At 41.5% G+C, this 12,925-nt stretch overlaps 1 protein-coding gene across 2 annotated transcripts in view; it reads right to left on the bottom strand.

The window, feature by feature from the left end:
- The window catches only part of CCDC85A (coiled-coil domain containing 85A), a 181,336-nt gene that overhangs the window by 44,760 nt on the left and 123,651 nt on the right, over positions 1-12,925 (bottom strand). Inside the window, exons 3-4 of one of the 2 annotated variants that reach the window (XM_070734780.1) lie at positions 12,044-12,120; positions 8,921-10,232 (exon numbers count right to left, since the gene is read on the bottom strand). In XM_070734780.1, coding sequence (XP_070590881.1) covers positions 10,218-10,232; positions 12,044-12,120 — 92 coding nt within the window. In that variant the 3' untranslated portion in view covers positions 8,921-10,217. Of the gene's footprint in view, positions 1-8,920; positions 10,233-12,043; positions 12,121-12,925 lie in introns of those variants that run through there. The other variant, XM_070734779.1, reaches the window with a different exon arrangement.

Below are 12,925 nucleotides of genomic sequence, written 5' to 3'. Positions count from 1 at the left end.
CTGCAATCGAGTTTGGAATGGTTTACCTTAAAGTTATATCTATTTTGAGCTCGTGTATTGTTGTGGTTGAAGCTGAAGTACTCATTGACAGGTGCAGATAATTTTATGTGCTACACTTAGGTCTGACCTAAGGCAGTGAAGTTCTAAATTTTCTAAGCCCAAAATTTCAAGTCTGATGGAATAAGATATTCTGTTGTGAATAGAGGAGTGGAGGACTCTTCTCGTGAAATGTCTCTTCTCGTGAAAATTCTCAATTGTATTAATATTCGATATGTAGTGTGCGTTCCAGACAGATGAGCTGCAATCAAGAATTGGTCTAGCAAAAACTCAACTTCTATCTGATAACTTTTTTCAGTGAATATACTGTGTTTCCCTGATAGTAAGACCCCCCCGATTGTAAGACATATGGGGGGTTTCAGGGGGGGTCGGCTAATATAAGCCATACCCCGAAAGTAAGACATATGTCTTACTTTCGGGGAAACACGGGGGTATTGCGGGGGGGCGATGACATTGCTTCCAAGCTCCCCGCGCGCCCCTCGCCTTCGCTCGCCGCGGCGCCACCACCTCTTCCCCTGCCGAGGCTCAGCTGCAAGCGGCCAGCGAGGCCGATCGGCTCCGAGGCGAGCGGCCGGAGCTGCGCCCTCCTTCACCAGCCTCCTTTCCAGCAGCTCCCTGCGCGCCCCTCGCCTTCGCTCGCCGCGGCGCCACCGCCTCTTCCCCTGCCGAGGCTCAGCTGCAAGCGGCCAGTGAGGCCGATCGGCTCCGAGGCGAGCGGCCGGAGCTGCGCCCTCCTTCACCAGCCTCCTTTCCGGCAGCTCCCTGCGCACCCCTCGCCTTCGCTCGCCGCGGCGCCACCGCCTCTTCCCCTGCCGAGGCTCAGCTGCAAGCGGCCAGCGAGGCCGATCGGCTCCGAGGCGAGCGGCCGGAGCTGCGCCCTCCTTCACCAGCCTCCTTTCCGGCAGCTCCCTGCGCACCCCTCGCCTTCGCTCGCCGCGGCGCCACCGCCTCTTCCCCTGCCGAGGCTCAGCTGCAAGCGGCCAGCGAGGCCGATCGGCTCCGAGGCGAGCGGCCGGAGCTGCGCCCTCCTTCACCAGCCTCCTTTCCGGCAGCTCCCTGCGCACCCCTCGCCTTCGCTCGCCGCGGCGCCACCGCCTCTTCCCCTGCCGAGGCTCAGCTGCAAGCGGCCAGCGAGGCCGATCGGCTCCGAGGCGAGCGGCCGGAGCTGCGCCCTCCTTCGCCCGCCTCCTTTCCGCTCACCTCAGAGCCGATCGGCCTCGCTGGCCGCTTGCAGCTGAGCCTCAGCAGGGGAAGAGGCGGTGGCGCCGCAGCGAGCGAAGGCGAGGGGCGCGCAGGGAGCTGCCGGAAAGGAGGCGGGCGAAGGAGGGCACAGCGGCGGCCGCTCACCCTTTTTGACTGCCCATCCACCCTTTGGCCTGCCTTTAGCCAGCCAGCCAAGCATCCGTGTCGCCGCGGAGTTGGCCTCCCCTGCCGAGAAACATTGCCGGGAGCGGCGAGGGGATGCTCCCCGCAACCTGCCGAACGTCGAGGTCTCTCCCTGCCCCGTGCACCAGGTGAAGGGGGTGGCCCACATCACATCACGCGGGGAAGAAGAATTGGGGGCTCCCTGCAAGATGAGCAGCCAGAATCAGCACAGCCGAAAGGTGAGTGGCGCGGTCCGGCGCCCTCCTTCGCCCGCCTCCTTTCCAGCAGCTCCCCACGCCCGAAGACGAGCCGGCCCCGGTGCCCGGGACAATGTAAGACATACCCCCAAAGTAAGACACAGTGGGGCTTTTGGGGGTAAAAAGATAGTAAGACACTGCCTTACTATCGGGGAAACACGGTATTACAATTTTAAAACTGATGTTTTTTAAAAAGTCAGTTTATAATAGTATTACAGTGATCCCCCGTTTATTGCGTCCCCAACCATTGCGAACAGGGTACTTCGCTATTTTTCAACCCGGAAGTCAAAATACCATCTACGCATGCGTGCCCGTGGGCACGCATGCGTAGATGGCAACCGGGAGATCAGCTGCTGGGCGGCTTCCCTGAGTCTTCCCCCTCTTGCTGGCGTCAGTGAGGAGTTTCCCCACCGCCCACGCAAACTCCTCGCTGCCGCCCGCCCTTCGCCCGCCCACGCCGTTCATTCTCGCCGCTTTCGAGCTGAATCCGGGAGCGAATTCGCTCCCGGATTCAGCTCGAAAGCGGCGAGAATGAACGGCGTGGAAAAGCGGTTCCTTGCCGTTCGTTCTCGCCGCTTTCGAGCTGAATCCGGGAGCGAATTCGCTCCCGGATTCAGCTCGAAAGCGGCGAGAATGAACGGCGTGGAAAAGCCGTTCCTTGCCGTTCGTTCTCGCCGCTTTCGAGCTGAATCCGGGAGCGAATTCGCTCCCTGATTCAGCTCGAAAGCGGCGAGAATGAACGGCGTGGAAAAGCGGTTCCTTGCCGTTCGTTCTCGCCGCTTTCGAGCTGAATCCGGGAGCGAATTCGCTCCCGGATTCAGCTCGAAAGCGGCGAGAATGAACGGCGTGGAAAAGCCGTTCCTTGCCGTTCGTTCTCGCCGCTTTCGAGCTGAATCCGGGAGCGAATTCGCTCCCGGATTCAGCTCGAAAGCGGCGAGAATGAACGGCGTGGAAAAGCGGTTCCTTGCCGTTCGTTCTCGCCGCTTTCGAGCTGAATCCGGGAGCGAATTCGCTCCCGGATTCAGCTCGAAAGCGGCGAGAATGAACGGCGTGGAAAAGCCGTTCCTTCCCGTTCGTTCTCGCCGCTTTCGAGCTGAATCCGGGAGCGAATTCGCTCCCGGATTCAGCTCGAAAGCGGCAAGAGCCAGCGCCCCCCGGACCCCCAACCCGGGTTTGGGGGGCTGCTAGGAAGCCCTCCATGCCGGCGGCAAACAGCCGCGCCGCCCCCAATCTTCGGCTCCTCGCTAGCGCTGTGGGAGTAAAAACACCATCTGCACATGCGCAGATGGTGTTTTTACTTCCGCAGCGCTACTTCGCGAAAACCCGCTCGTTGCGGGGGGTCCTGGAACGGAACCTTCGCAACGAGCGGGGGATCACTGTATATACTATATTGTCTACATAAAATACATACACTATGTTTCTTTTTAAACCATCAAATTGATTAGCAGCTACTTCTGTCTAACTTAGTTTGGCTTGAAAGTAACCAGGATCAGCATAGTTAACACTGGGATAAATGACTTCCAGGGAATTCTACTGCTGAAGACTGGACTTGGAAAAAGGTGGTTACGGCAAGAAAGTAATAAATCAGTTTCCCATAATTACCATGAAAGCTATATAGACATGCCATTAAGATAGCAAGAATAAAGCTTGACTTGGAGACGACTTTCCTTTTGAAAGTACTGTCACTAGAATATCAGGAACAAAATATTATAGAAAAAAACTGGCATTATTTTCTAGCTAGCAATTTAATTAGGTGTGAAAAAGAAGATTTAAGAAGGAGCAGGAGGGGCTGAATAGAAGGGAACTTGGAATGAAGGTGATAAACTAATGGGGGGAAAGAACAGAGTAGAGTTGAAAGTGCAAGAAGTATTAAGAAAGAAAATAATGAATGTCTAAAAGTTTGCACTTCTAGCTTGCATCATAACTCACCTAAATCGGAACAGAAGAAGAAAATTAATTATATTTCTTATATTGTAATATTAATTATATGGCGGGAACATAATTCTGTTAATTATGTTTGACCCTGTGTTTACTGTCTACATAACCGTCTTGTGCCTGACTGTCTCATCTTTCTTGCCACCTGTTTGATTAGTACACATGGTATGGCACTCTCTATTAAATGCTTGGCTTTGCTTGACAATAGGGCTGATAAACTTACCCTTATCTTTGATGTATGGCACTGTTAACCCTATTAATTTTAGATTGCTGGGAACAGAAATAATCTGTATCAATTAATTCTCTGTCCCCGCTGTTCAGTTTAAATGTTTATCCACGAAATCTGTGAATTTAATACTCTGCTACAGGTTGGCTTTTCCCTTTTTGTTCCTTATATACTGGTAATTTACTGTCACAATTCAAAGTGTTGGTTATGACCTATAAAGCCCTTCATGGCATCGGACCAGAATATCTCCGGGCCTGCCTTCTGCCGCACGAATCCCAGTGACAGAGTTGGCCTTCTCCAGGTTCCATCGACGAAACAATGTTGTCTGGCGGGGCCCAGTGGAAGAGCTTTCTCTGTGATGGCCCTGACCCTTTGGAATCAACTCCCCCCAGAGATCAGGACTGCCCTCACCCTCCTTGCCTTTTGCAAACTTCTTAAAACCCACCTCTGCTGTCAGGCATGGGGAAATTGATTCCCCTGGGCCGGTCCATTTTATGCATGGTATGTTTGGGATGTTTGATTGTTTTTACATTAAGGGTTTTAAACTGTTTTAATAATTGGATTTGTACTATGCTTTATTGTTGTGAGCTGCTCCAAATCTTCAGAGAGGGGTGGCATACAAATCAAATCAAATCAAATCAAATCAAATCAAATCAAATCAAATCAAATCAAATCAAATCAAATCAAACAAACAAACAAACAAACAAACAAACAAACAAACAAATAAAATAAAATAAAATAAAATAAAATAAAATAAAATAAAATAAAATAAAATAAAATAAAATAAAATAAAATAAAATAAAATAATACCTCTGAAAAGATAACCCTACAACCTATACTACTAAGTTCATACCCCAAGCTCTGGAAATCATTCTGCACAGAAAGTACTGTACATCTTTTGGGGATGGATTGTTTGTGCCAAAATGTATAATAGCATCAACATCACAGGCCTTACTGGCATTCTTGACTATCTTAAGAATTCGCCTCTTGTCTCTGCTGGCAGTAGCACCTGGCAGACAACTGATCTCTTTCAAAACCTCATTATCCTTTCCTAAATTTACATACCTTACTTTACATTCCTTAAATTTACATCCCTTAAATTGTGGTCATAATTTATTTATTTAATTTGACTTCTATGCAGCCTAATCCCAAAGGACTAAAGTGAGGTTCGGACTACATATAGATTAAAATTTGTAATAAATGAGGTTTTTTGGTTATTGTTTTTTTAAAAGACAATTCAAGGTGAAAAAGTCAAATGGGGACACAGATGATGAAATATTTCCCAATTATTCTTTTTTTTAAAAAAACATAGGGTTCCACTTGCAGTTTCTTCTATATGCCCCAATAATACAACTCCACACACACACACACCCATTAAGTGTGTCATGGTACAACATGCTGGGTGAAAAATGAAAACTGACAGGCACATTTCTTGTGCTTAGTGGCAATATGTGCTGTTCCTCCGTCTCTGTGGTTTCTATTCTATGACCTCCACCGGTTTATCACAGAATGCTACTTCTCTATGCCTCGAGTAAGGTTTTAATTTCAAGATATAATGACAATCTCTGCCTCCCCTTCACAAAAACTAAATGGCAAATATCTTGACAGCTTTCTTCCCTGAGCAGATAGATTGTTCAGGAATGATGCGCTACGTGTCGTATCACATCAGCTCAGCTAAGCATGTCAGAAGCTTTTTGACCAGAGGTGCAATACGTTGTAGATTCATTTTTAATATACACATCTCAAATATTATTAAAAGCATTTGATGTATGCATTAATCATAAATATGGAACTGAAAGGAAAGACAGTTTGCAATGGAGGTTTTTTTAAACTCTAGAATAGAAGGTGGATATCAGGACTAAAATACTAATGATTTTTGAGGAACCATTCCTTTACAATCTAAATTCATATTAACCCCCAATTATTGTTGTGAGCCGCCCCGAGTGGTGGCATACAAATCTAATAAAACTAAACTAAACTAAACAATTCATACTGTATTCGAGACATCATAACTATAATACATTCACAAAGTCTTGTGCAGTGCCATTAAATGATCTATGCCTTTGTCCATCTGTTAATGCATTTTGATATAATTTACGAAGGAAGGATGCAGCAGCTTAATCTAAATCTTTACAAGAACTATTGATTCTAATCTTTCATCTGTGGCCAGTGATACAAAATAAACTTAGATAATAACCTGTCTTGTACAAACTGGAAATATAAGTATTGATTAAGTTATAGCCTTGCCAATCATTGCAGTATATACATCCGGAACATGCCAGTTTCTCTGAATTATATAATATGTAGAATAACCCTTTAGACTTTATTTATTTATAATACTTCTATGCTGCCCTTCTCAACTGACCCAAGATGCACACATCTTGAAATCTTTCAGTGATTCTTAGCACACATACTCATGGAAAAACAAAACCAGGCAATCACATATACAAATACATAGACTGCAGAAACTTCCTAATATGTGAAACGGGAAATACTAATACTAATATGTGAGACTGGAAAAGATACATACATTAGGGAAAGTTGCATATAAGCTAAATAAAATTTTTGTTTGTTCATTTCTGTATGTATTTTTAATAATATAGTGAAGAAGAATCTGGGCAGAAAGGATAGAATACATATAAAACTAACATTAACTAGAAGCAGAATAAATTCCCAAAAAAACCTGGAAGCTTATCATTTATGTCATGCAACTTGGTAGCTATGTATGATATAGTGCATGAACAGTCAGGTCAATAAGTTGTAAAATATACCACCGGGTCATCAAAAATGTTTCTTACATTTCTTGCTGTATCTTGGTAAAAAGCTTTGACTTAACTATGACAATTCAGATCAGTATTCCTAATTCCTGTGTACTTTGGAATTCATAGATATTGATTTCCCAGGTATTGAATGACCTGGGAAATAATGCCCACTGAAAATTTATAAAATACATGTATAGCTAATAAAAGACAGGGACTGGCAAAAGCCCCCACCCCCCAATTCACAATGCAACCACAAATTTTCTGATCAAGCAATGTCTAGATTGTATCTAAAAATTACCTGTCAGCATAGAGTTCTGGGAAATGAACTTCATATTCTATGCAGCAAAAATATTGTATCGTATGATAATCATTAAGTGTTGTAATCTCATGTTTCTTAACAAATGTATCTTTTATGTATTCTGAGAGCATATGTACTGAAGACAAATTCCTTGTGTATCCAATCATACTTGGCCAATGAAGAATTCTATTCTATTCTATTCTATTCTATTCCTCCATTTTTCCTCAAAGATTGCCAATCTGCTGTGAAGTAAGTTGAAACGGACATCTACCATTTTTGTTCCATAGTCCACAGACACTTTGCTTCTGACTTACATATTCTGAAACACAGTATTTTCCTTAAATAATGGAGTTAAACATCCCTCTCCCTGATATACTATGACTTAGACTTCAATTGCCAATATTCTATCACTGATCTTGTTGGATAAGAATTCAGTAGATGTTAGACAAAAAAGAGGTAGGAAGTTGTTGTCAAACTAAGGAAGATACTATGGCCTTCTTCTACACCAGCAAGTTCTCACAACTGGCAACTTTACACATCTGCTCTAAAAATGGTTTCATCTTTTCTCTTCAAGTTCTGTTCCCATCTAATCCCTTTTTCAGACACTGAAAAAATATAACCAAAAACTTTGTAAAAAATAATACTGTAATTAAATGTGCATAAGGCCTGTATTTGAACTTCTAAAACAGAGCTACCAATTACCTAGATACTTTGAAATCAGGAGTGGGTTCCTCCTGGTTCAGACCGGTTTGCCCGAACTGGTAGTAACCTGCTGGTGATGTCATGATGATGTCACCAAATTGGGTCAGTTAATACCGGTCCATAGGTGCCACCATCATTTTTCAAATTTTGGGGATTTTTTAAAAAAAATCCTTCTAAGCATGCACAAAGGCCAAGTCCTGCCCCATGCATGCAGTCACCATCTTTTTTTTCCAGCTTTTTTGGGGGGCTTGGCTTTTTTGGATTTTTTGTTACTGTGCACATGGCACACCATGTGGTGCGAGAGGGACCAAACCAGCAGCGAGGTAAGTTGGAACCCACTCCTCTTTGAAATAACTACTCAAGCATTTAAAATATTGCACAGAATGTGACAAGGAAAAAAATGACTGATGAATTCCTGCAAGCTTGTAACTTCAGATTTCTTTAATCATATATTTATTATGCAAAACTGGTTTCCACCTCCAGTGAGATTTTCCTAGTAAAGTATCAATACTTGAAAAAAATGAAGTATGAAAAAGAGTTTAATCTTAACTATTCTAAGCACAAATGCTAATATGCTCATTAAAGAGACATTAAATGGAAAGAGGTGAAGTGGATGATTGCCATAATAAGACATTGTAGTCCATTGCAATGTTTCCACTTTTATTACAATTTTTTTGCTCTCTTACCCCCACAAACATGTAGATTTTATGAGCAAATGTTGTCCAGATTGTTCTTGTGGATCCTTTCATATACATAATCCCTTTTACATCATATCTCTATTACTAATTTCAGTCATAATATTCTCTCTTTCCCTTTATCTTATTTTCTTAATACAGTATTACTAATTACCCTAAATTCTTAACATCTTATAATAACATCAATTACCTTATTTCTCCATTGCTAAATATATTTCTCAAATTTCCCATCCCACTTTTCAACATTTCAACTTCGTCTCTTGATTTACATTTTCTCCAAAATTAAACCAAATTGCCATTTTACATTCCATCTACTGTTCTATTTTACTATGAGTGATATACATAGTATATCTGCCCTGAATCCCTTAGGAGAGGGGCAACCTATTAATTTGAAAAATAAAAATGAAAAATAAAAATAAATCATCATATTCAAATCTTGCATAAAAACCCTTTAACTTGGTTGACTATCCACAATTAATAATATTAATATAATTCCCTTAAATTTACTAATATGAATCTTATTTTCCTTCCTCCTTTCCACAAACCTTCCCCTCTTTAACCATTTTCTCTTGGTCTCTCAAAAATTCCACTTCTTGTTCTCCTTTTATCCCATTCCCTTAACTTTTTTTTTCTTTTTATATGCATTGTATCTTTTCTTCTGAATCCTTTTTCTCATTTTTGAATATATTATTTGAGTAGTTATCCCAAAAATTTCTCCTAGTCTCGTCCCACTATTTCCTTCAGTATCCTTTGATTGATTATTTTTGGGAGGGGACATTCCCTCATCTACTCTTTTGATGCCACTGTAAATCCCAGTAAAATTATATAACTGCTTTTTACTTTCAGCTCCTTTTTCTTCAATGTTAGTTTCTTGCTCCTCGTTTATATTTTCTTTACCACGTCTTTACTATTTCCTGCTCTGTGTATACTCCAGCAAAATTTCTGATTTATTACCATTTAGAATTTCACACATATTTTTTTAACATCTCAAGTAATTCCTCATATACTGTATCCAAAACTCCATATTGCCAATTTAACAATTTTTTAAGATTTTTATATATCACATTTAATTAGAACTTAAAGTTCATTTAGTCTCTTTATTTTCATATTCTAATGTCCAGTTCAAATATTAGTCCAATCCACTCCAAGTTAAAAGTTCATTATCTTCCACAGTTATAAAAGATCGCCAAGCAATGTAGAGAAACAAACACTCCTTGGAAGTTCTTACAGTTTCCAAATTATTTTTTCCTGTAGTCAAGGTCAAGTTTTACAGCTGCATTTTCTCATCTTCCACCAAGTATTGCAATGCTCTCTTTCCACCAGCAGATGGCTCTCTCAAATCCACAATACTCTCAAGCCAGCTGCTTGTCAAAACTCTAAAATACTTTAAATCCAAATAGAAAATGCTTTTTCCAAGGTTCTTTTCTGTTCTTTTTTAATTTCTCCAAGTCCAATTGTAAAAACAAGAATCTTCTCCGCTTTTGTTGTTTTAGCCTCTGCTTTGTCCTTTTCCCAAATGCAGATTAGCCACTAATTACAGCTCCGGGACACCTTTTAATGTCTGAATTCAAGTTTTTCTTTTACCTGTGAGTTGGCCAATCACTCACCCGGTTCCAGAATTCCATTCAAACACTGCTCCTGTGCAAAAACCTAGTCCAGTTGCCCCAGCTTCAGAGAGGTCATTTTGAAATGGCCACCACCCCTGCTGCCAGTCCTGACCTATTGAGGAACTTGCCTGTTCCTCTTGGTCATCCATGATGCCTCTCCTTCTTCACCATCCCTACAAAACAGTTCCAGTCAAAGACCCCCGCCCCAAGAGCGGTTTGTCCACCTGGATTTTCACGGAGCTCATCAGAGTCCGCTATTTTTCCAGCCGGTCTTGCAATGATGCTTCCAGTTTGGTCCCGATGTTTCCATTTTCTAAAATGCATATTTCTATGTAAAAACAAGACAAAACCAGACAAACTAAGGATATTTGCATTTGAGCAGTTCTTACTTTGTCACAATCTGAAAAAAATGAACTCCACTTATACTAGTTTGCTGTTATCCATTGCACATATAAATCTATTCTTGAGAATGTGAGATTCAATCTAGCCCTAGTTCATTCTATGCTGTCATATATTCACATTATGTTCTAATACGCACTGCCTCTTAAAAACAATTCCTGCTATCTGAGTGCACATGCAGAATGTTCTCTTTAATGCTCAGCCATTATTCAAGAGCTTTAATCGCTTAACTCCCCCATATAGTTCTTACTCCCTGCCTCAAGTGAATCAGAGACCAACAACAGCTATTAGTGTTCAATAAAGACACCCACAAGAAACTGTTGTCTATACACACAAAAGACAGAAAGAGTTTCCATATAGCTACTCCTGCTCTTTCTTCAGTCTTAGGAAGGCAAAATCAAAGAGAACTCTGAACTAAACATTATAGTCCCTGAAACATCATAGCTGCCTTTCTTTATTAAGCTCAGAGTTTGACAGAGTTTATACTTCTTGAGTTATGAATGCATTTTCTTGATAGCTGTATGGACATATTTGAGGGAAAGCAGTATCCCAAGTACAAAATCTAGAGACTGGAAGAATATTGCATTTCATAATGTGCTTGTTTTTCTTTATGATTGTTTCTTTTCTCAGTTATTTCTCAAAAATCTGGATCATAACTGAAGTGACAAGGCTGAAAACTGTTACAGAGAAAATAACTGACTATTATATGCTCCAGATACAACTCTTCATTGCATAAGCGAGAATTGCATTGCTGCGTTTCACTGACTGGTACATGTATACAAAAACACATGTAAAAACATGTTCTAGGGCAATTTAACCATAATCATTTTATGTCTAAACAGGTCTATCTGTCTAATTGATCGATTTCCTTTCCTCAATGGCTATGAAATCTATCTATCTATCTATCTATCTATCTATCTATCTATCTATCTATCTATCTATCTATCTATCTATCTATTGGATTTGTATGCCGCCCCTCTCCATAGACTCAGGGCGGCTAACAACAGTAATAAAAAACAGCATGTAAATCCAATACTAAAACAACTAAAAAACCCTTATTGTAAAACCAAACATACATACAAACAAACATACCATGCATAAATTGTAAAGGCCTAGGGGGAAAGAATATATCAGTTCCCCCATGCCTGATGGCAGAGGTGGGTTTTAAGGAGCTTATGAAAGGCAAGGAGGGTGGGGGTAATTCTAATCTCCAGGGGGAGTTGGTTCCAGAGGGCCGGGGCCGCCACAGAGAAGGCTCTTCCCCTGGGCCCCGCCAAACAACATTGTTTAGTTGACGGGACCCGGAGAAGGCCCACTCTGTGGGACCTAACTGGCCGCTGGGATTCATGCAGCAGAAGGCGGTCCCTGAGAAATATAGCTATTTCATAGTTCCAGAGGGCAGATAATGAATCCAAAAATCATGGGATGCCTCTGAGGAAAATGCCCTAGTTACTACCTCTGCATCACCACCTGTTCCATTACAGTCCCATAGTTTTGTCCATCACTCCTTATCTCCATGAAGAATTTGAGCCCCTTGATCCTGGCAATACTTAGGATGCTGACACTGATAGGAAATACAGTAGTAAACTTCAACTTCCCATCTATAGGTATAAAAAACATTCAAACACACACAATCTCCTCTATAGCAGGGTGAGCCATTCCCTGGCATAAATCAGTCTTAATCCTCTATCTCCAGACCTCAGCTACAAACTAGTATGCCTAGCAACAGAAATCACCCACCTGGGGCAGCATGCGATTTTCCTCCTCCAGCTGTCTTACTCTTGCTTCCAGCTGCCTAACATAGGACAAGGTTGATTCTAAAATTAAAAAGACAAAAGAAAAGGGCTTATATTACACAAAGAAGTCTGCTCTGGCAAACTAAAGGCCAAAATTACTCACGACAGATTTTTGGCTTTCTACTGTCTCTAAAATATATGGTAAATGTGTTTTTATGGGCTATAGGGAAGAATGTGATATATTGGTGCAACTTTTAACTTTCCAAATGTGTAAATACTCATTTAAACAAATGTTTTTGTTTAAATAAGTATTATAATATAATATATAACATAATGTAATATAGTATTTTTATTATATTATACTACACTACACTATATATTTAAATAAACTTATATGATGTTCTGTATTCTAGATTCCAGTACCATTATTTATTTATTGGATTTGTATGCCGCCCCTCTCCGTAGACTCCGTAAATTATAAATACATTTCCCCATTCCTTCTGATCCTCTTGCTCACTGGTAAAAATGAATTGGACATGTTGTAAATGTTGATAGAAGCCTCTCAGTAGAGACACAGAGAAGGACAAAGTGGTCCAGGAGTTGTTGAGGACAGTTACAAAGGTAAAGAGAAGCAGCTTAAGCAGAAACGATGGGTTTAGAAGAAAGGATACACAATTTTCTGTTCCACATTATCTTTCTCAGGAGGCACTGGTGTCTGTATTGAACTATTCCCCTGATATACTATGTGTGATTGCATTCCTCCATTCTAATTGCAGAATTAGCTGATACCTCAAAAGCCTCACCCAACAAAAACAGAGAACACTAAAAATCTATAGGGGGGAAAACAAGATGTAATCATTTGAAAACAATTACAGTATACAAAGTA

This window comes from Erythrolamprus reginae, chromosome 1 (assembly GCF_031021105.1).
Source record: "Erythrolamprus reginae isolate rEryReg1 chromosome 1, rEryReg1.hap1, whole genome shotgun sequence".
NCBI lineage: Eukaryota > Metazoa > Chordata > Lepidosauria > Squamata > Dipsadidae > Erythrolamprus > Erythrolamprus reginae.
The sequence above is the reverse complement of the archived record's forward strand: the minus strand, read 5'-3'. Positions and strand labels throughout refer to the sequence as shown.